The sequence below is a fragment of the Perca fluviatilis genome, chromosome 15 (assembly GCF_010015445.1).
Source record: "Perca fluviatilis chromosome 15, GENO_Pfluv_1.0, whole genome shotgun sequence".
NCBI classification, from domain to species: domain Eukaryota; kingdom Metazoa; phylum Chordata; class Actinopteri; order Perciformes; family Percidae; genus Perca; species Perca fluviatilis.
In genome coordinates this window covers 11,446,205-11,469,832 of record NC_053126.1, presented here as the reverse complement: position 1 = coordinate 11,469,832, position 23,628 = coordinate 11,446,205, and the positions used below count along the sequence as shown (strand labels likewise).

General features: G+C 41.6%; 2 protein-coding genes across 4 annotated transcripts; one reads left to right on the top strand and one right to left on the bottom strand.

Annotated features, from left to right (window-relative positions):
• Window positions 1–271: 271 nt before the first annotated feature.
• Window positions 272–22,898, top strand: LOC120575167 (voltage-dependent calcium channel gamma-4 subunit-like). 3 transcript variants are annotated; one of them, XM_039825819.1, is made up of 5 exons: window positions 284–323; window positions 413–659; window positions 19,032–19,115; window positions 20,061–20,201; window positions 20,653–22,898. In XM_039825819.1, the coding sequence occupies exons 2-5, from the start codon at window positions 512–514 to the stop codon at window positions 21,177–21,179; spliced, it is 900 nt and encodes a 299-aa protein (XP_039681753.1). In that variant the 5' UTR covers window positions 284–323; window positions 413–511; the 3' UTR covers window positions 21,180–22,898. The 3 variants fall into 3 exon arrangements, with proteins under 3 accessions (XP_039681752.1, XP_039681753.1, XP_039681751.1); XM_039825818.1 differs by having other exon boundaries at window positions 272–659; XM_039825817.1 differs by lacking the exons at window positions 284–323; window positions 413–659 and adding an exon at window positions 9,960–10,524.
• Window positions 4,324–7,075, bottom strand: zgc:161969 (uncharacterized protein LOC569044 homolog). The gene is made up of 2 exons (XM_039825816.1): window positions 6,744–7,075; window positions 4,324–6,445 (listed from the first exon to the last, which is right to left on the bottom strand). Exons 1-2 carry the CDS (start codon window positions 6,945–6,947, stop codon window positions 4,733–4,735), a joined length of 1,917 nt encoding a protein of 638 aa, XP_039681750.1. The 5' UTR covers window positions 6,948–7,075; the 3' UTR covers window positions 4,324–4,732.
• Window positions 22,899–23,628: the final 730 nt, after the last annotated feature.

The following is a 23,628-nucleotide window of genomic DNA, read 5'->3' as shown; positions in this document are numbered from 1 at the left end:
GCCATTTCCTCTTTCTCTGTTCCTCCGACAATGCTTTCCTAGCTTTCTGCTTCTTTTCAGCCGGCTCAGCCATGACAATAGTGTGAAAAACTCCATTGCTACCTTGTTAGCCGGTTCTTGTATGTGTGCAGTGCCGTGAAGCAATTTGTTACATGGCGAGACCTGATATCACGCGATACTTCCTGACGCTGAGGCCGGCCATTGCCGAAAATTGCAAGGGTGGTTTTTCTGCTCGCAGGCACTAGGGAGGAGCGAGACGACCACCATTCAACCCAAAAAAAGTCATATAACCATTCCAATGACTCCGATGCTGTTCAGTTAAGGTAAATTAAAACTGCATAGTTCCCCTTTTAAATGTTCTCAAGTCACTGAATAAGTGGCATTTACTGTAGTGTACCTCTTTGTCCAACAGGTGGCAGGATTCTTCATCTGTAAATTAAAGATAATATTTATATTGATTAACTTAATTTGCCTGCTGATCCTATCCAGAGACACAGCTGCACCTCATCCAATGATACAAGAAGTGGAAGGTAGGGAAACACTTGAAATGTGGTTCTTCCATGACGAACACAAGAAATCCCATCTTAGGAAGATCTCTACTCCTCGTGGCTCCCATGTCCCTGGAGCTTGGGATGACTGCAGCCAACACAGTAAAGGACGTAAGTGCATTATGGTTTGGAAATTATTATGGGCCAATCACCAAAAATTCAAATGAAAGTTTATTATTGATAATGTTTAACATTAAGCTTGTCGTTTTAAAACAAACTTTCATATTGGTTAAAGCAGCCAGCCGCTAATATTAGCTCAGTGCATAGATGACGGTATCGGCATACGTGTCGGACGATAAATGACAAGAAATATTTTGAGACGATTTCATCACCACTGTAGTTTCTCAACCAAAGAGTAGTGACAAATTTATTTTTCAACAGTAAAATGTTCTGCCCTGTACATTTAAGATAGAGGGACCCTATCATGAAAAGAAAACCAAAGAATCCACTACATTGTCCATCACTTGAACTCACTTCACATTTTGGGCCTCCATCAGACAAAAAGCATACAAACGGCACCATGCAAATCGCACCATGTATATAAAGGCTGTAGGCTTTCACGTGGGAAAAAAACAATCGGGATGCTAAAAACACCTAGTATGGATACACGCTAAAGCTATAGTGCATAACTTTTTTATATTAATGAATATCCGTTAGATTGCCAAACGAGTTGCTACAAAACTAATTAAGACTGTCCGCTCCACACAACTCTCTCTGTATTTCCCAGTATGGCTGTGTTCAGAAGATTATGACGTCCGGTGACTATCACGTGCAAAAACTCAAGTAAAGATAATTACCTCCTCTGAAGAGTCCATGTTTTTTTAAGCCTCAGTGTCCTCCTTGGCTACTAGCAACTGCGTGGAGGAGGGGGTGGGGGCTGTGCTCGATCACAGAAGCTTGTATCATGTGGACGCACCGACAGTGTTGTTGTCATTACTTAGAATTCCTCATGGGGGCGACAGAAACTACGCACATATTATGCTCATTTTCAGGTTCATAATGAAGATTTTGTGGTTCTGGTGCTGGTTTGGACCTGGCCCCAGTGGCCAGGGTCGATTAAGGATCAATTCAAGTTGTCTCAGACTGCACCTTTTAACCTTCGTGTTTGTTTAATGGTAGGCCAGAAATAACTTAGAGGAGTCCTCTAGTTGAAGTCAATCATCTTTAGTGACAATATTGCAAGTAGTTACAGCTTATGCATAAGGAATCAGACTTCCTTCAAGACAATCCTCTCTCGCCCTACCGCCAACAGTCTTTCCGGGAGTCCGAATGCCCGACCTAACATTACCCTCTCTCTTTATCCTTCTTCAGATTCCTCCTTCTGCAACGATGTATGTACCGTTATCAGTGCACCTGGTCCAGGCCTCCGGTTCCAACCGCATTCGCACAGATTCATCACTAGACCATTGTTCTCACCAGTTAATTTTGATACTGTGTTAATAAATTTACTGGGCGCTTCTCCAATCCAGCTGCACCCCCCACAAGTCTTATCACTATCACTCCCAGGCCTTTATACACACAGAGAAAGCAAGGTCAAGGTGGCTTGAGACTCTCTTACTAACTTTCTACCAAATATATTCTTCAATAATTGTATTTAGAGGTTATATCAGAATAGGTTTACATGGTTTAATTTTCAAAAAACAGTTTGTTGTACTGCACACCCTGTGTGTTGAGTTCTCTGTTTTAGCTACTAAATGAGACATCACACTTCTATTCCATGTTTGTTGGGAGTCGCACATGCGCAGCAGCTAGGTAAGGACTACTACCCAGTCAGAAGCAAGGGGGTAAGCTTCGCTTCAGAACTCGAACCTCCTTTGGCGCCATTTTGATGCTACAACAATATCACCTCTCGTTAGCATCCCATTGACTGCTATTCATTTTGACGTCACTTTGACAGCAAATAACTTTAGACTATTTGTCCATTGTTTATTTCTAAAGAAACACGACAATGTATAAAAGGCTCCATTACCTTGTACCTCACGTTATGGCTCCGTTTTTGTAAAAATAGGCTAACGATTGTGTCATAACCACGAGACTTACTGTCACACAGTAGAGGAATTACCGTATAGTACAGGAGAAGCTCGCAGGCAGTTTTGACTTTTAGTTAGCAATAATTAGCCTGTGCCCATGTTATCTCCTTACATATACCTACACTTTCCATCTCTGCAAGATTGGGAATGATTGAGATTTCTCTTGGCACAGCTACCAGAAGACTTACAACTTCCAGACAGGTTGCTCACGTCACATTTACGTTGTCTCTCTCAGTTGGAGACTGCGCAGTAACGCTCAGCGCTCACCGGAAAAGTGCTTCTAATATCCTTCACTGGTCTCCGTCCAGAGCAACGGGATCTATTGGTCCAGTTTATATACTGTCTATGGTCAGAAGCAGAGTATGAGGGCGTGCCGCACTAGCAGCTAGGCGAGCATTATAACGTGTGTTACAAAGTGAAGCGCGTAAGGGTTAGTGTTATAACACAAAGGAAAGGGAAAAGGCATAATATGAGCACTTTAAGATCAAGGATTTCCTCCAATAAAAAAATTAAGACCATGCTAATCTTGCCAATATAAAAAATCTGTTCACATTTTCTTTAGTCTCATATTTCACGATGTAGCCTATAGTCAATAAAAGGTAGAAAAAGACAAACTAAATACGGGTTTGTAAACACATTCTCATTAAATGTCCCTATTGTGTAATGTTAACCGATTTTCTATAATACTGGCAAAAAAAACTTTAACACAAATTATGAATAACAATAGTAAGAGCTGAGCATTGTATTTGTGTTGCTCATTGACCATACATTTTTTGTGCATACCCGGTGATGTTTCTGGTGTCCTCTGATTGCCGTTTTATTCCTGGTTAAAAGCCTATGGCCCTTATGGTGCAGTTTGCATGTAAATGTTTGTCTGTATACATTTTGCCTGATGAAGGTCTGAGGACCGCAGCATTTGTTAAAAAAGTGAGTTCAAGGGATGGACAGGGTGCAGGATTCTTTGCTTTTCTTTTCAAGTCAGGAGTTTTTGAACCAACGCACCCCTCTCTAAGATTTGACGGTTGTGCAAGAATTTATTTTGACATTACAATCTGAAGGATTATCGAAAATATTTGTAATGGGTTGTATAAAGTAAATGAATATTAATATTGTGCAATTTTCATTTAAAATCACAACTCTGACCTGGTTGCTCTAACGTATTGTATTTCTGCAGCAGTCCTTTAGCTACACACGTTTACCGTGTCCTTTCTCTGCAACTAGTTGTTCAAGCTGCTTTTCCCCTCATCAGCTGATGTCGTTGAATAGAATCCCAATACCCTGTCTCTCAAGCAGAATACACTTTGGAGCAGTGAGGGCAGTTTCAGAGCAGTTCACTGCTGGGAGGTTTTATATCTCTTCCTAAAAAATGAAGAAGAAGAAGAAAGATAACTGGAATATATACATTTAGATTCATACATGCAATGATGTTGAAAAGAAGAAAAAGCAAATCCCAGGGCGTTTGATACTCTCTCGGGATTGGCATCTTCAGAAGTGCCATGTTTTTGACAGCTCGGGTCCACACAGAGCCTGTGTTTGTATGCTCTGACAGCCTCCTGTTGGTCTCCAGACAGCGGTCTGACAAGACGGAAGCGCTTAACTGACATCTGGGCATGTGTGGCAAGGAATACACTTGGGACTCTGCAGCACTGGAACTGTTGGCGTTTGTGTGATCTGTGTCTTCCTCAGTCACTAGTTACTTTTGTTTTCCACCTGGTTTTGGTGGAAAAAAAGGCAAGACACAAAAGGCTCTTTCCTTGTCTCTTTATATGTGATATAAAACATACAGACAGGAGATGCATTCTCATTGAGCACCTGTAGAAAAAACAAACTAGCTTAACTGAAAGACAAAATCAGTTCAATTTACTCTGTGGCAACTTCAAATCACAACATTAGCACAGATAGGAAGATGCTTTTGTCATCAATTCAGTCCTTGAATGTCATTGTCAATGATTGTCAATTAGATATTTCCATTAGGCCATTCAGGAACGGAGATATAGGCTATGCCTATTAAAACAGGGGAGGAAGATTAGAAAACAGCTGGGCTAAATTGTCTGAAATTAGATATTACTCTAAGTTTTTCTGTAATGATTTTAGCACAATATGGTTTGATTCTGCATCTACTGAACGGCTGAGAGAGAGTCACCGGCAATGTATTCACTGGGTGACCAAAGTACACACGTTAATGTTGTATCTCAAAAGCTGAAGGCGTTCAAAGTAGTCATCAGTCAGAAGGTTTCTCTGTGAGGTGACCAGGTTGCCTTTCTGACTGAAGAGACGCTGGACAGGGGCCGTGGATGGCAGGGTGGTGTTGTATTTTAGGAAAAGCTGCTTCATTCTGGGGAAGTCCTGAAGGCAATCTAGGCTCTTCCCTGTTCCTTCGACGTACTTGCGGATCTCGTCCATCACTCCCCGTTGCTGGATCTGAACGGTGGGCTTCACCGACCCATAGCTGAAGAAGTCATCTTCAGATTCAATGGTCGACAGATTCCGGCTGGGGTTTGCCTCGGTTAGGTTACAGGGATCAATCTGGGCCGCCTCTGTAGCCAGCAGGGAGCACATCTCCTCTCTGTCAGAGGCAGCCATCCACCACAAACGGAACTGAGGAGTTGTCGCTGTTGCAATCTTCGCTTCTGTGCTGGAAAACAGCTCCTGGAACCGCACATCAATAGCCACTACAATGGCGTTGATGACATCGCCGAAGTAATTGGCCGCGTCTTTCTGCTCATTTAACTTGTTCTTCAGACTGAGAACGGTCGGGATGACCAGACCCAGGTAACATTTCTGCTCCGCTTGGAAAAGTTCGAGTGCAAAAGCGAGCGGGTGGAACACGGTCACGTATTCCTTCAGGAAGGCCATCTCCTCTTGCTGCATGCGCGGGACCTCCAGGCGGGCGCACAGCTCAGTCAGCTCCCGCTCAGTGAGAGAGACGATCTTCTGCACAGCACAGTACTCCACATTCCAGCGTATGACAGCGGGCACAACGAGGGCCATCTTTCCTATCTCCTCTGCTGCATCCATACCGACCTGGAGATGGTGGCATTTGCTCCATATGGCGAACACCTTGGCCATTGTACTGTAATGTAGCTGGCACATGGGCCCCTGTGACACAGCCTGCCAAAAGTCCTCAGTGACAATCAGCTCCAGGGTGTGTGATGCGCAGCGCTGCACAGTGGGCAGAAACAGGAGCATGTCCTGCTCTGGCTCCCCCTCGAGGACGGTGCTCACGTTCTCGTAGAACCCAATGTCATCGTCACTTTCCTGGCTGTCCACCGCAAACTCTTTGAACACACTGATGAAGGGGCTTCCGTTATCGGTGACTGTGGTCTGAACTTTACTTTCAATATTGTATGCCACGTGGATGTCATGTATCCGTCCAGCGATGGTGTCATGCGTGATTCTGCCCTGCAGCCGTGCAAACCCCAGCGCAGCAGATTTCCTCTCCAAAGAATGTCTATCAATCCAGTGGCAGGTCATCCCAAAGAAGCTTCTGTTGTAGGCTGTCCAGATGTCAGCCGTGGTGCACACGTACTGGATGCTGCCGAGTTTCGCCATCAGCTCTTCTCGCATCCTGGAGAAACCCTGGTCCACCTTTGTAAACAAGGTCACCCTGTCCATGGACTTTAGCCCTTCAGTTAAGCCCGAAATCAGTTTTCTGAAGCCAGGTTGCTCTAGCACATAAAATGACTGGCAATCTTCCACAATGAAGTTGAAAATCAGCTCATCGATCTTTGCTTGGGTCATGCATTTGGAGATGATTTCCGCTTTAAGTTTTTTGAGTTGGCAGTGCCTACTCTCCTCACCATTGTGCTCTTCTTTCTTCCTCCCCCTCTTGACATCAGGCCTGGCTTCACAGCCCAGGTGTGTTCTCTGCAAGACAAAACGCCAGTAAGGGCTCATGTTAGTGGTTGGAGGTGTGCCATTGATATGCTCTGAGTTGCCATTAGTTTATAAACTTCATATGCAATGAAAATACCACTTGTAAAATGGTTGCTTTTTTAGCGAAGTTGAACATAAAGAGCCTCCAGCGCCTAGAGTTGGTAATCAACATGCAGCTAGAATGTAACGTTATTTATCACGAGAGGAGCTATTCATTCATTGACTATTTAAAACATTAACAGGACGGCTACAGGAGGTCATTACAGGGAATTTACTTTGTGTGACTTACGTCTAAATGCTTCTTTAGGTTTGATGTTGAGGTTTTCGACGTGGACAGCAGATTTACCCTCGGCAGACATAGATTACACTGGACGATGATATTTTTTCCTTGATCTGCCTTGTACGTGAAATGGTGGCGATAACGCCAAGTATGCATGGCCGATTTGGTCTCGCCGCTGCTTTCATTGTGATCAACATCAATTTCGGACATCATCTATGCTGTTATCGACGTCTTGAAATATAATAAAAGTATCGTAATCCGATTTAGTAATCGTGATTACACGTAAAGTAACGATGGCGGTAGAGAAATCCTCAGAAAAGGGGCAGGCCTTTGTTCAGATGTTGCTCTGAAAACGAAGAAGGAGAGGACACTGTCGTCACGTTTTCCTTTAGCACATGCGCATTGAGAGTCTGCTAAATCCATTGGGAGAATAGGCACGGTGGAGTATTGCGCATGCGTAGTGCAGACACGTGCGCCCACACCGTGACGTCAGGGACCTCTCCTTGTGATTTTTACTCACATTAATGGTAGTACTTTTCCCTTTTCGGGTCCTGCTGCTGCGAGTTGGCGCCACCATCAGGGCCGCGGAAGTAAAAATGTTAAAACAATAGAGAAAACACCAAATGAACTATAATGACATAAAATAGCCATACAAGGAAATGTATAATAAGACAAAAACAAAGAAATAAGATACGATACGACAAGACAAGATAAAATAACATCATACACCAAACTAAATTCGGTTATTTCAGCAGTACAACAGAAAAATACAGAAATAAATATCATATAGCAAAAGTATAGCTAAAGTAACAGAAATAATAAAAAGAGGTATATAAACTAAAATAGAATAAAATGATAGAAACTATACAGAGTATTTGGAGACAAAAAAATATGTTAAAGTGAGTGGTGCTGATAAAGTGACAGTGGAGTGATTAATAGCAGCATAGTCAACAGGTCTGAGTAAACCGCATATTAATACATGATATGGTTGGTACTCAGTGTTTTTCTCTATTAATATAATAGAATATAGTGCAAAAGTCAATGTTACATACATAATATAGTATAATATAAAATGGTATGTGATAATATAGTTGGGGAAAGGAGACAGTAGTGTAGTAGGCTAATATAGTATAGAATAACATAATATAGGCCTATATAGTACGACAATAAAACATCATATGGTAGAAGTATAGTATGCAGCAATATAACAGAATAACTTATTCAAGGTTTAATGTAATATGTCGTATACAGCAGTTACATGGTATATGGTATAGTAGCCTATATAACAATGATCAATAAGGCGTGGTATATAATAATCGGTCCAGCAGACAGACAATAGAGAGGGAATGGTGATTGTTTCAAGTGGATCAGACACTGGAGAAATGGCTGTGTCTTGTTGTAGTCTGTGGTTTACGCTGTTTCAAATACATTTCATAATCTACAATAGATATATATTTCATATACATAAAAAGGCTAAAATTGGTTGGGTTAAACATTGTTATTGGCTGGTTTTATAGGCTTACGCTTTCACCAAATAAAAACATAGCTGACAGTGCACCTTCTCAAACTGTTCAAATATTTTTGATAGCATTTAATGTTCCCCTCCACTCAAAACTGTTCCTCTGATTGCTACTTCACTTGGATGCTTGATATTCCCTGTGCAGAATGATATAAGTGCAGGGATGTACACTATAAAAATATTTTCACATTCATCTGCTGAAGGAGGAACGTTTCTCTGTAGTCTTGAGTTTACCATGTGAAAATATGAGCATGATTTAGTGACATCACAACTAATTTGGGAGCCAAACGTGGTCCACTATGTAACTTACATAAGTGTGATGTGGAAACTTGAAGCCTGCAGTGCAAACACACTGAGAACGGACTTTACAGTGAAGTAGCGGATTATATATTTTCAATCGGGGAGAAAGAGTACATGTAATTTTAAGAATTGAATTGAACTTTGTTGTGAAAAAAACATATCAGACACAAACTATTAGGCTATTCAAAGTATTTTTTTTATATGTTTTTAAAATATGTCTGGAGAAGAACTTAAACATCTTTGTGTTAAAATGTCTTAAAGTAGAAACTGCTCTACACACAACCAGACATTGTCCTAACTTCATACATCTTTTTATTCCTGCTCAGGCTACGTTGCCATGTTTTGTTATGTTAGTTGTATTTTTGTATTAGTATTGCATTAGTGCATATCAGGTGGTTTGGTTCGTTGAAAGCTGTTCTTTCTATAAATGTGGCACGTTCACAATAATTTCACAGACAAAAACATAGCCAATTCTTACTCTAAGATGAGCAACAGGGTGAAGTTGCCCAATCTCAGGGCCAGATTTCTACAGAAACCAGTGGCAGTACTCTCAAGAGATGTTTTCTATCAAGCCAGATGCGCTGTGCCGGTCGAAGCCATCCAATAAAGTGCTTCCCGGCTAGTTTGAAAACATTCTTTCTGGCTCAGAGATGCATTATCTTTAATCTGGTGTTCACATGGGCATGAATGGCATTTTCTTTGCATGTTTAATAAACAGATTTGTCAGCTGCATAATCACAAACGTAAGCAGAGGAGGGAAGAGTTTGTGCGAGTGTGTCTGAGAGATTGAGATTCTGCAGGTTATTCACATGTTTAATGTATTCCTCTCTTACCATTCACACCTTACTTGGCACTGATGAGCCTATCTATCTATCTATCTATCTATCTATCTATCTATCTATCTATCTATCTATCTATCTATCTATCTATCTATCTATCTATCTAATCTTGGGAAATCCTTTGAACCTGAGTGATTTACAGTGTGCTTGGTGAGAACATGCACTCACCAAGCATCTAATTGCTTTTTTAATGGTCTGTTCCATGGGGGTTTGGATGTTTGGTGTTAGTGCACCAAAGAGAAGGACCTTTGTGTCTAAACCTCTCATTAGTAATTGATAAACATTGGTAATATTCATAGCTTCTGTATTCAGTGAAGAGTGTCCAAATGCCTCAGCTGAGAGACAGATTGTTTTGCTAATTAATATTTTCCCAAAGATTCCACATATTTTAAATGCATTAGTGATCCAATTGTAATGCTAAGAGTTTTTGTCCCTTCCTTTATTCAACAGCACCTCCATTGGTTAGATTTGGTGAGGGTGGGGTCTCACGTTAGAGCCATTGACGTAGCAATGGGTTTTAACGAGGCGCAGTTTGTGTAGGAATAGACAAAAGTGTTTTGAGGCAAAGATAAAGGGGGGGGGGGGAACAGAAGACTGAAGTGGTGAGGAGGTTTGAAGTGTTCTGAATTGGTATGTTGCGGTCGTGCTGAACCTGCGCGCTTCCAACCTGTGTGGAGCCTCTGGAGTGGGCACAACTGGTGTCCTCTCATATTCACAGCTGCATCCAGTTGGTGTTGAGCATCAGGTGAGCGTTCGAGCTTCTTCTTTCACTTTTTTTGGGCTTGACTTTTTTTTAGCCGAGGAGCAGAGAGAGTGGACACACATAAACATATGACCAGGATCCGCGCCCTGACGCGCTCCGGTGAGCGCATGTTGGACCGGTGAGAGTGTGGAATAGTATGAAGCGCCATGGCTTGGTGTGACCGCAGGGTTCAAACGCTGCTGGCCACTTTGGGGGCTTTTGCTGCTTTTAGCCTGATGACCATCGCCATCGGCACGGACTATTGGCTCTATTCACGGGCGTACATTTGCAACTCCACCAATGCCACCACAGACGAGACCCAGTCACAGCCCAAAACCAAGAGAGGCGATCTCACCCACTCCGGGCTGTGGAGAATCTGTTGTATTGAAGGTAAGCCTGCTCCAGTAGTCTCACTTTGGGTCCCTGGACACCGGTAACATATGGAGGGCTCTGCATGGTAATTTGACATAGATGCAGGATTTCCTTTTCTTTGCGCAAAACAAATAGTTAGAATTTTGTCTTTTTTTCGAGTAGTCTTTTGTTTCTCAGTGGCGCACTCCTTTTACGCACGCCAAATCTTTTAATCGGGAGATGAGGAAACAACAAGAAAATGGCCATAAAGTTGGAACAACTTTTAGAGGTTATAGGTCAGATGGAGAAAGCCTCGATACGCACACATACGGATTTTAAAACCACCGAAGTAGCAGATAAACGAGAAACAAGCAGCCGGTGTCCCGCTAATTGCGCTCAACACAAGCTGTGTGCCAACAGTTACATCGCATTGTTAAAGCATAGGCCCACACAATAAATACGGCTGTGTTATAGTCTGCAACAGACTGCGATGCCAAACCGGCGTGTCTGAGCCCATTCACTTTTAAGCCGGTCGCTGCCAGGAAATGTGCGCACTGTTTGTCTACTTTCATTCATGTCTTCATTGTATCGATGCTGTTGCTTGGCAACATCCCTGAAATTGCTATGGAAACATGCCCGGTGATTTAAAAATAGATGACTCTGAGTTCGCGTCATGTCCAAGCAAAATAGAAGAAAAAAAATCGTTCTGTTTTAGAACCTTTGGTAAACATCCCCCTTCCATCCTTTTGGAGAGTGTTTTTGAATTATTTGACAGTGACGTCTTACTTTTAGAGGCAGACACTTGCCCGATCGTCCTTCCGGCCACCCCTTGATTTCTCGCCTCAGCGATCAATGAGTGAGTCGATGTGACCGGATGGATTTCTTCATGCCATGACCATGACGCAGAGATTGATAGACACAGATTTAACAAATAAATGAAAGCAAAGACATGAAACTCGCATATCTTCAGAATTTGTTCAGAAAGCCTACGTTTTGAAATGTAGGGATACCAAAACTGACTAAACGTATCTTCAAATTCACTGCTGGAATAATGTTTATACAAAACGGTCCCACCACACATATTTAGCTTTGTGTGTGCATGCCAACAGGGCCTATTAAACTCTATCTAAACTATAGAATTAAGAAGGACTTTGGCCATAGGCTTCATGTAGGCCTATGCAGGAAGGCACTTTAGAGATACAGAGAGATGTATGAGGTGTCCACACTAACCCAGCAGCAGGGTGACTCACAAAAAGACTAACTTCTAGAGCATTATTGCAGTAACAACACCTTCTCACAACAGTAACTTCTTTCTTTTATGCATTTTCTTATAACAGCGTGATTTTTGGTGTGGATACAATTAGGGTTTTAATTGATGCCAATACGTTTTAAAAGTTATATAAACCTGTTTTGTTTTGTCTTGTTTTGTCAGCTGAATATTTAAAGTGCTCATATTGTGCTTTTTGGCTTTTCCTGTTCCTTTATTGTGTTATATATCTTTTTTGTGCATGTTATAGGTTTACAAAGTGAAAAAGCCCAAAGTCCACCCAAAGGGACTTACCATCTCCAACAGATAACACTGTTCACAAACCAGGCCAGCCTTTGTAACACACGTTATAATGCTCGCCTAGCTGCTAGCGTGGCACTCCCTCACACTCTGCAACTGAATAACTAGTAGTTCTTACCTAGTTACTGCGTATGTGCGACTCCCAACAAAGATGGTATATGTATGACGTAAGTGTGATGTCTCACTCTGTAGCTGAAACAGAGAGCTCAACACACAGGATGAAAAGAGGAGCTGCAGCAATGTGCAGTACAACAAAAATATGGTGTTTTTTTGAAAATTCCACATAAACTTATTCTGGTACAACCTCTAAATACAATTATGAACCTGAAAATGAGCATAATATGAGCACTTTAACACTTTGTTTGACTACATATATATATATATATTTGCAGTTTATTCTGTGGATTGGCTTCATTCCCATTTTCAAGACTTAATGTCATCAGAGCCCACATATAGGGAGCTGTCATCAATGATTAAATTGTTTCTGGAAGATGGACACTTTTAGACACATGTGAAGCACACTGGTGTGTTATGACACTTGCAATTTACTGAGAGTCCTGCTTAGCTGGGAACCTGTCTGTGATGTGGAGAGATTCACAGTGATTCACAGTGTGCAATATCCCCGAGACCCCAAGAAATGAAAATAAATTTCAAATGCCAGCCAACGATTATGTCAAGCATCATTTCCCATCAGTGCTTTGAAGTAAATAATGAACGTGGAATAATGACAGCAGAGACTCAATGGATGCTGATGAGGTTGGAACTCTGTGCACTGAGACTTCTTTTTGAATGCATCATTTGCACAAACAAAGGCCAGCCTATCATATCATTCTCTCCAGTGCTAATAGTTTCACCTCTGTGCCTCTGCTTAAAACTACAAGAAGCTGCTGGACAATCTGTTGTCATGGAGACTCATAATAAGTAAAGGTGAGAAAGGGAGAAGACAAGGAAGGAAGACACACACACCCCTCCGGTCATAATGACAAGCACACTGGGTTATTGATGGGGACATCAATCTCTGTGTGTATCACAGCTACAGGGGAAAACATCCTCGCGTTTAGCTGAACAGATCAGCGACAACATGTCTTTCTCTCAGCGGCAACACGTTGCTGTAACACACATAGCAGCCGTTCAGCACTATTGTCTTCTCAGAACCCTTTTAATGAATGTTCTCCAGCAGGCCTGCATGACATTTAAAGGAGCAGGCAGGAATATATATCGCATGAGGGCTACTTTAAAGTGAGGTCAGCACTACCCTCATTTGTGCATTTCTCAACAGCTGTTTTGCTTTTTTCTGCTGTGTTTGTTTTCCCACATGAATGTTGTGAGGCCAGGGTAGCACTGAGTGCGCCTAATTTGCATCAGAATCGGCAATGCATCAGAGGCTGTTGCTCATGTGTGACTCAATTACATAAAACCAACTCTGAGAATGAGAAATAATCTAATTAGCAGGTACATATTTACAGTAAACACCCCAGCTCGCGGTGAGTTAGCGTGAGTGGCGAGGCATGGAACAGTTGGGTTTTGGGGGGGAGGGGGTCACTTTGCCATTCACACCATGCTCCACAAGTCTGTAATTAAAGCGCAACAACTGAGAAGCCATGCGGGGGCACTTATTAGCCAGCAGGCCCCAACTTCCACCTCGACACTCCATCCCCCTCTCCTCCCCCTGATGTGCTCTCTGTCTCCTCATCTCTTAATAGGTTGAACTCTTCTTTTTTTTTTCTGCTTCATTTTTTAATGAACCTCTGTCACCTCATTCAAACCCACAACCCCCCGCCCCTTTTTATTTTGGGTACATTCAATTTCTCTTCTCCTTTTAAATAAAGTTAATTTGTGTCATATGCAAATCAGCTATGTTGATAGATATTTGCAAATAGGTAACCTTACAGGAAAAGTTGACACTTTGGGAAATACGCTTATTGACTTTCGTGCCGAAAGTTACATGAGAAAAAGATCAATGCCACTCTCTCATGGCTGTTTGGTAAATATGAAGTTATCACCAGCAGCCTGTTAGCTTAGCTTAGCATTAAGATTGGACATGGAGGGAAACAGCTATCCTCCTTCTGCCCAATGGTAACAAAAATTCCATCTTTCAGTACATAATCCCATTTTTTATGCTTTCGTAGTGAGTTTTAGAGGTGCTGGTAGATAGATTTTGTTTAGTTTGGACAGAGCCAGGCCAGCTGTCTGCCACTAGTTCCTATCTTTGTGCTAAGCTAAGCTAACAGTAGCTTCATATTCGTACAGACATGAGAGTATTGAGCTCTTATCTAACTCTCAGCAAGAAAGCGAAAAGGTGTTGATCTTTTCATTCAACTGAGCTTTTAATTGTCCAGAAGTAGCAGGGCTTCTGTTGTTTCAATACTAACACTGTACATTCCTCATAGCTTTGAGTTGTTTCATCCCTTTACCATCCATCTACCTCTTAGGCCATTTACTGTAAACCTGCAGTAACATAAAGATTAATTTAATATCTTGGGACTGTAATGGTAAAAAAAACATTTTTAAAAGGTAGTTTTTTTTAGGATGAACACTGGGATTACAATTACAATTTGATGCATTGGGAAAGGACAAGGATAAAGGAAAGTATAGCAATCTGAATCCCCTTTTTTAAACATGTATTACATTTATATGGGACAGGGTTTTTGTCCTGACAATTTTATAATACTAGAATGACACTGGAAATAAGCACCTACAATAATTTATTTTAACACTCATATAGGCTACTGTTTTCTAAAGTGACACTGTCCTCATTGTTCTGACAGAATATTAGGTTTCAATCACTTGGGAAATATACAGTACAATATGTAAGAGAGAACCGAGGGCTGCAGTGCAATAGATCATACAATAATATCTTTAACATCATGTTGAAAAACCATTAAACATTACATTTTTATAAGTAAGTGACGAAGCATAACAGCTTTCACAACAGACTACATGGTTAGGGTTGGGGTTGATAGATCTTCGTGGGTACACATGCACAGTCAACCCCAAGCAGAGCTGTGTTTGAAGAAATTGCTGCCTGCTGACAATTTAATTAACCAACTGTCAGTCATATCAACACTGAATCACTGATGTCTTTTCCAAAAATGCATTTCTTTCATCCTCACTTGGGCTGAAAGAAAAATAAAATTGGAGGGGTTTATTTGATTATACAGTCTTTTATACTTTGTCCTGGCATTCCCGGCTTCTAAAGTATTCTAATGTCTGCACTTGATATCAAGGCCCAGTAACAGTGTACAGCTTCCTAAAACCTAACCATCCCACCTGCTGTAAACCTCAGAGCGCTGTTCCTCATCAGTGTCAGAGATCTAAAAAGCATCAAGGATAAGAACAAAGCAGAACATGGTGCTGCTACTCCTTTTTCCTTGTAGATCTGTTATGTGTATAACTGAAAGTGCATCTCCCACTGTAGGCTACTTGTGAAATGCAATATTAAAGTCACTTCTGATTGGTTTATTCATCAATCTATTTGCAGAGCAATTGAAGTGTGTGGAAGTTGGGGCATGTGTCTCATAGAGCTCATGGTCATGATATACTGCACTCCTGGAGACACCAGCTCCCTTATTGGCTGAGCAGCGTTAATTCAAAATAATGATGATGTGCATCATCCTGTGCATCATCCCACCACAGCTGCTCCCAATGCATGTACACATGTCTGGCAGTTATGTACTGTTATGTGGTGAAGGAGGTTTGGGAAGTGCCATCTCTTATGTGGTGAGTATCAAAATACAATGAAAACGTCAAAAACATCCTTGGAGATTGTTTATGTAAATGAGCTTATTAAGGGCTAACGGGTTGCCATGGAGAAGAGGAGGAAAGTCTCAGCATGATGCTTTGCAACTCAGGTCCAGGGAACATATTATTTCCCATGTAATGTGTTTACTGTGCGATATTCTCAATTTGTCACAACACAATCACTTTATAGCATCCCCCAAATTTGTGGATAAGCACTTTTTGTATAACTCAGGTGACCAGCTATATGTCTGTCTGGCAAACCTTTGTTTCTACTTGTCCACTCAGTTTCACAGCTTTTACATTGCACAACTCTCCATTTGTAGCACAAAAAAAAACACATTTTCCCCATTATTGCTGTCTCTACCTTCCCGATTTCTCTCTCATTGATTCCTTGCTCTCCTCCTGTGACAGAGTCTCTCTTTATGTGGCCTCTTATCTATTTTTTTATCTCCATAATTCCTCTGTTCCCTGTGCTTTTGTTGTTTCATTTCCTTGTACCTTCTTCCCTCATCTTCACTCCCTCCCTCCTCCTTCTCTTCCAGTCAGTATTCTGCCTTTTTTTCATTTCACAAAGCGTCCAGCTGACAGCCTACACACACACACACACACACACACACACACACACACACACACACACACACACACACACACACACACACACACACACACACACACACACACACACACACACACACACACACACACACACACACACACACACAGGAGACAAGACAGGACAGGCGTCAGGCTGGCTGGAGTAGCTGGGGTCTAGACTGGAGCAGAGCAAAGAGAATATTGTGTCAAAATTAATAGTAGGGTTCTGGGTTCATAAAGGTGAATTTTTTTAATGTTTTAAAGCAGTGTGACACAGTTTAGTAAAGGTGTCTGTATTTTCACGGTTCTTGATCTAACCACAAGAGCCAGATGTGTTTTTGCACAAGGCACAAAGTCTCACATCACTGCTTAAAATAGTCCACAGCCCTTTTTTCCATCAGTGACTAGACACAGAAACTTGTGCTCCATTTCCACCGACTGATTTGACGCTAATTAATTTGATGTCCCTTATTATGTAGCAGACCTAGTTAATGGAAGCAAGCATGCCCTTAAAAGCTGTGGCATAGACGTTGATGGCTGTTGACCCTTTGGCACCTGGGAAATGGAGTTGACAGGTGTCTGTCTGTCACACACACACACACACACACACACATAGTCAGTTAATGGAAAGGTTGACATTTATCCTGTGGTAGGTCAGTTCGAATCATCTGTGCCTGAGCCTGTTGGGCCATTAGAGATGAAAAGTCTTTAATGCTTACACAGAAAGGCAAAGCTAAAGGGTTTGGAGGGTGGTGTTCTTTTTTTTAATCCCTCCTAAAACTAAAAACACAAGAGCAAAAGTGTACGAAATTGATTAAAAGTTTATTTTCTCTAACGTAAACTACACTTTTATTTCCTGCTGACTAGGTCATTAACAAAAAATGGCCCATTTACAACTAGCACATCCACTTTGAAAATATGAACAAGTAAGCTAAGCAGCCAAACAGGGTTATGTAAGAATGAAAAAGTCATTTTTCCTTCTCATGCAACAACTTTTTAAATCAACTCATGTAGCTAAACTTAGCTTAATTTGCAGGCTAGCTTCAGCTGATAAATCAGCCATTGTCAGTTTTCATTTTAGCATAATCGAAATTTTGTCCACCTTCATATGAAATCAAAGTCTCGTTGCTTCAAAAATGACTAAGATTTCTGGTGGTGAATGTGCCATTGTTATAAACTGCATTATGTGCTGTGTGAGATCTGAATGCTTGACAGGTGTAGCAACGGTAACTAAGGCTGGTGGGGGCTTAGTGAATGCTCACTTGCTTTCCTGGGATGCAGAGAAATGCAACGCTACGCACATGAACACATAAAAAAAGATGCAAATTAGGCCACAGCCCAGCCCACATTTGATTCTGTGGGTGTAGTTTGCAGAATAACTGAAGTGTGAAGGGTTTTCACAGCTCAAAAAGTGAGAGCCAATCAAGGCCCCCCCCCACACCCCCCCCCCCCCCCCGCCCCCCCACCCCCCCCCCCCCCCCCCCCCCCCCATTTGTTGTTTTTTTTTCTTCTCATATACACCCCCCCCCCTCTCTTTTTTTTTTTTTTTTTCTACCTCCATCACTCTCCATTCTCCAGTTCCAACTTACAATGGCATTACAGTAAAAGCTTCCAGCACATATTTTTGTTGTTGTTTAAATAGGCTTCTTGTTCCTCCCGGCACTCAACGATTAACCTGAGCTGGATTTGGACACAAGACATCAAATCCCTCTGGGTAACGCAATCTTAAATCCCCCCCGCCGCAAAGCGTATGCACTGATCCTCGAAACACACAAACACATACACCTCGTCACGTAGACTTTCATCCCCCAATATGTGTGCATTGAGCTGTCATCTTTAGTTCTGTGTGGTTTGCGGTGAACCCAGAGAGATATGAACAAGAACAATCCTTGTCTGACCCTCAGCATACTTTTATACAGTTTAGGTCAAAGTCTCATTTATGGTTGGAGGTAAAAACGAGGCAGAGGATAAAGGTAATACTTTTGTGTACTATATGTATGGATCCAGTTTATTCCATCCAACAAAAGCTATACACTGAAAGAAAAACAATGGTTTTAGAAAAAAGTGCTTAATAAAAACAAAAAGCTTAAACAATGTATTTTCTTAGTGCTACATTTCTCATATTAAACAGTATAAATAACACTTGCCTGACGGTGGTATTTATTGCTAACAGTTGCCACAAAAAAAGTTAAAGAGTTAAAGGCCGTGTTTCCCTTTTCATGTCCCGCTGCTCTCTGTCTCTTCTTTCTCTAGAAGTTGCCCTGTTGACAAAAATAACCAGCGGTCATCCGAGAAGTGACTTCCCACTCCTTCCTCTGTTATCAGAGACAAGAGCACAGTAGTGTCTTACTCCAGTGGACACAGTTTAACAAAAAACAGGTCACTGGGCTGAGAGCAACTGTGGCTCTGACTCGAGCAGCCCCACAACCTTTACTGTAATAACCAACCGGAGATTGATGGATAGACAACAAAAGTCTAAAATCCGGTCTAAATTCAGCTTGCCTCGAAAGGAGATTTATGCATGTGTTCTTTATCCTATTATTTTATGGTTAAACAATCCTCCTAACCATCGCATCCTGTTTAATAGCACCTTGTGTACCATAAGTCATCTTTATTTTGGAGACTCTTTCTCTTTGTCCTGCAGGAATCAATCAAGGCAGCTGTTACAGAATCAACCATTTCCCCGACGATAATGACTACGACACAGACAGCTCTGAATACCTGCTTCGTAAGTGCTCGTCCTCTTTGTCTTGCCTTTACCATTCCTTTACTCGTCAGGGCAGACAAGAAATCCACTAACCTTCAGCGTGTTATAGTTTGATTCTGAGAGCAGTCTCCAAACAGGCAAAACTCTATAGAGACTGATAAAATGCAGAACAAAGGCGGAGAAAGGGAGCAGAGTAATTCTGACAGCATTCAGTAAGACAGGTTTCAAATGTGTTCAGGACTCAATTACAATCATTGCTGTCAGACTGTCACCACTACCAATGGTATATCTTTTTTATATTTGTCTGTTTGGATGTCTGACTGTTCTTGTGAATTATTTTAAATCAATATAACAAACACTGCAGTGTATTCTTTAAGGCACAGCCAATTGAGTATCTGCACAATATGTAGAGAGCAACAAAGATGACTTATAAGACTTTGGACAAAGTCTAAACTCAATCTATTAGTCAGACCAAAGAAAAAAAGGGCTTAATAAAAGACTAAACAGTTGAATAAGCTCATCCATCCTTGGAAACTTGTAAAATGGCACAGCGATTAATTTCTGGGGAGGTGATAGTGAGTGAGAGATCCGTTACATCCTGCAGCTGATTAGCAACGTTTTGTCACAACAAGGCCACCAAAAGCGGATGGGAGAAAAGCGGGGACTGGGTAAATGAGGCCTCTACAAAATGAAAATCTAAATTATTTAAAAGACATTTTACTTTACTGTTATTAATGTATTTATTGTTTTATTTTGCTATCTATAAATTGCGTTATAATTTGACTTGGGTGATGTTATATGGATTGATTGATGATTTGATTTGTATTCATCTTTTACTAAACGGTAACTCTTTATTGTACAATCAAATATTGGTTAATGAACTGTGTTAAAACCATTTACACTGACTTAATCACTTACCCAATTATACATTCATCATGTCATGTGCTTCCTCCTCCATCTCTGCAGGTATAGTCCGTGCCTCCAGTGTGTTCCCCATCCTCAGCACCATCCTGTTGATGCTCGGCGGGCTGTGTGTCGGGGTGGGCCGAGTCTACAACAAGACCAGCAACGTCCTCCTCAGCGCAGGCATTCTCTTTGTAGCTGCAGGTGAGCTGGAGGATTACACTTGTCAATCATGCTCCCAGCGATCAGTAATCATGTAAGGGCTGGGGCTTTATAATAAAGAAAAGCTGCTTGATGTAGCACCTGTGTGTATCACATATTGCTCATCATCAAAGGTGCAATCACACAGATGAACTCCATTCCTCACTGAAGGTCAGGATGTCCATTTATCATACACCTCACACACAAGTGATGAGGACACGTGTTATTAATGATCTCGGTAGTGATGAGAGTCCTGTAACCACTGACTGATCAACAGCTTTACACAGTGGGAGTTTGTGGGCTCCATCATTGTTACTGGTAAAGTCATGGATAATTGATCTCCCCATATTCACTTTTCTTCTCTACTTGTTTGTCTACACTATTTCATCCACTAGGCTACATCACATGCCACCATGCCTTTTTCCTGTTCTTGTTTCTGTTTCTTGTTCATCAGGTCTGAGCAACATAATTGGCATCATCGTCTACATCTCCAGCAATGCAGGAGACCCCAGTGATAAACGGGACGACGACAAGAAGTACACTTATTCTTACGGTTGGTCGTTCTACTTTGGCGCCCTCTCCTTCATAGTGGCGGAAACTGTGGCTGTCCTCGCCATCAACATCTACATTGAGAGAAACAAGGAAGTTCGTTGGAAGGCGCGACGCGAGTTCATCCGTTCGCTCTCTTCCTCTTCCCCGTACTCGAGGATACCAAGCTTCCGCTACCGCCGGCGGACATCACGCGCCAGCTCTCATTCAACAGAGGCATCGCGAGAGAACTCGCCTGTGGTCGGTCTGAAGGGGAGGCCATCTTCCAGTGGGGCCCTGGACGAGCTGTCTATGTACGCCCTGGCGAGGGACAGTGTGACGGAGAACACATACAGCCCCGAACATGAGGCGTCTGCTGAGTTCCTCCAGGTCCATAACTGTTTCCCCAATGATATAAAGGACGGGGTGAATCGCAGGACCACACCGGTGTGATGGGCATGTTACTGGGCTGGAGGTTCACCTCGAAGTGGAAGGAATAGTAAATGATGAAAAATCTGTTGGCTAATTTGTTGGAGCCTGAGTGCTTTTGATAGCCTGCCACCAGACGCACAGTATTCAGAGAGACTGTCCTGTTTGAAAGGACCTGAGGAGAAAAGAGGACAGTCAGCTGGACGGAAGATGAGCCAGTTAACCAAACCTTCATTTATCTGCCTGTAGAGATCATCAAAGCAGAATAAATGTACATAATCTGTGCTGTAGCTGATTCGAAATTGGCGTTATCTTTCAACTGTCAAAATGCTTCATTCAGCAGTGTGTGGATCACAACCCTTGTCTGTGTAATGGTCACTAAACATTGTGGGTGTGAGACGTGCCAATCAGCAGTATTCTACCTGTAAATTATTCAACAAGGTGCTAAATGAAATATACTCTTCAACTTGAAAGTGTTCCTTTTGTGTGTGCAGTTTCTATAAAGTGTCGACCCTTCTCCAAAGTTTGTATTGTGTCCTCATAACCAGTTTGGTCTTGCCTTATGCTCTAATCATGTTTGATAGAGACAACAGCACAGTCCTTTAGAATAATGCATGGCCTTTTAAACAAACAAACAAATATTTTTACGGTAGTATGGTTTGGGAGTCAGTGTCTTCACAAATGATTGACTTGCTGAGTTGTAATGTATTGAATGTTAAGTATTTTAGCTGATTGTACAAGTCAACCATCCAATCCTCCAAATATGAAAAGTATGAAATATGAAAGGTTTTGTCTCCCTCGCTGTCTCGTCCTTAATCTTATTGACATTTGTTAGTTGAACAAAATGTCCATGTTGTCAGTAGAGCACCTATGTTCAATGGCCCCTTTTCATTCACTTCCATATCAGTCCAGGCCATCCATCCATCAACACCTCCCGATGGATGTGACATTGTGTATGTGCCTGTCACAAGAGAAGAGCAGCTGACAAAAAGATGGGCCCTAGAACTGTGAAAACGGCACAGGTCAGGACTTCCCTTTGGTCTGAATGAAAACAGAGAGTTTAATGGATAAGGATCACGCCAGGCGGAGAATGCTTGTCTGTCTGTCACATCACCTGTGAGTCCATCTGGCTGCCTTTTCTCCCCTCCCATGTCGAACACAGGACCAAGAAAGAGGCAGATTGAGCTGTCTGCTCTGCGTCTCTGAAGGCTTCAATAACCAGACGTGTGTGTGTGTGTGTGTGTGTCTGTGTGTGTGTCTGTGTGTGTGTCTGTGTGTGTACTGTGGTTCTGCACGTCCATGATTCTTTTAGTGGAATGGAATGGAATTAATGGACCAGGGATAAAGATAAACCTGGTAAAAATGATTTGAGGTGAAAAAAAAAAACGCCATACTGTATTTATTAAGTGCTGTGACTGTGCTGTGAGCTTGAGCTTTCTCCAAGAACCAGCTGGTGTTTGTTTTTTTATTTTAGTCTTAGGGCTATTCAGTTGGTTCTGGCTTGGCAAGTGAGCTCACCCAACCACAGAATCGTATTTGATTGTATTTTGTGTGTTTGATATACCGTTAGAGATAACACTTCATGTACCAGGCTTAGCTCATAGAATAAAAGAAAGCCATCAGTATGATCTATTCTGAGTGTACTCTTTTATATTACGGTTTTGGGGGTAAAATCCAAATGTATTTGTTTGTAATGTAAAGCTGTATAGAAAAGTACAATAAAAAAAAGCATTGAATGTTCAACAGAGGATTCAAAGCGTTATTTGTTATTATATGTCTCAATAATAATGCCTTGATGCAATCTGGCATAGGTCATGCAATTTAATTTACCATATCTTATTCAAGCAATCACACACTGATTTTGCTTTTATCGGTCAAAAGGGTCAATCTATTAAATATTCTTTTGTGTAAGGTAAAGTACATTACATGGAGGCTATATTTTCTATTCATACAGCAGCTGTACATCACTGTATGTGCTTATATTGATTCATGGCTTACTATTATTGTGAAATAAGCACATTCAAACTAAATTATTTTTTCAATAAATCAACGATTAACATTTGCTAATTGGACGAGTTGTATAGGAGTTGAAACGTAGGCACCTACTGTATTTTTTTATATTTCAACCTCTGGGGACCATGAATGTCTGTAGAAAATGTTATTTGAATCCTTCTAATAGTTGTTGAGATGTTTCAGTCTGAAAGTGGTGAATCGACCGACCAACAGACTGACATTGCCATCCCTAGAGGCATGCTGCTAACATGGTTAAAAATCCACACGGTTATTTAATTGATGCAAAAGAACAAACCTCCAGCTATGTATAACAGAATACAGAGACAGATGTATGGGATGTATGCAAAAATAATTACGGTCATAAGCATTCACCTCAGTGTAGCTTGCTTTCCATTGAAGACCTTTGATTGCTGTGTTTCATTCAGATTTCTGTGGCTGACCTTCTCTGAGTCCTGAATGC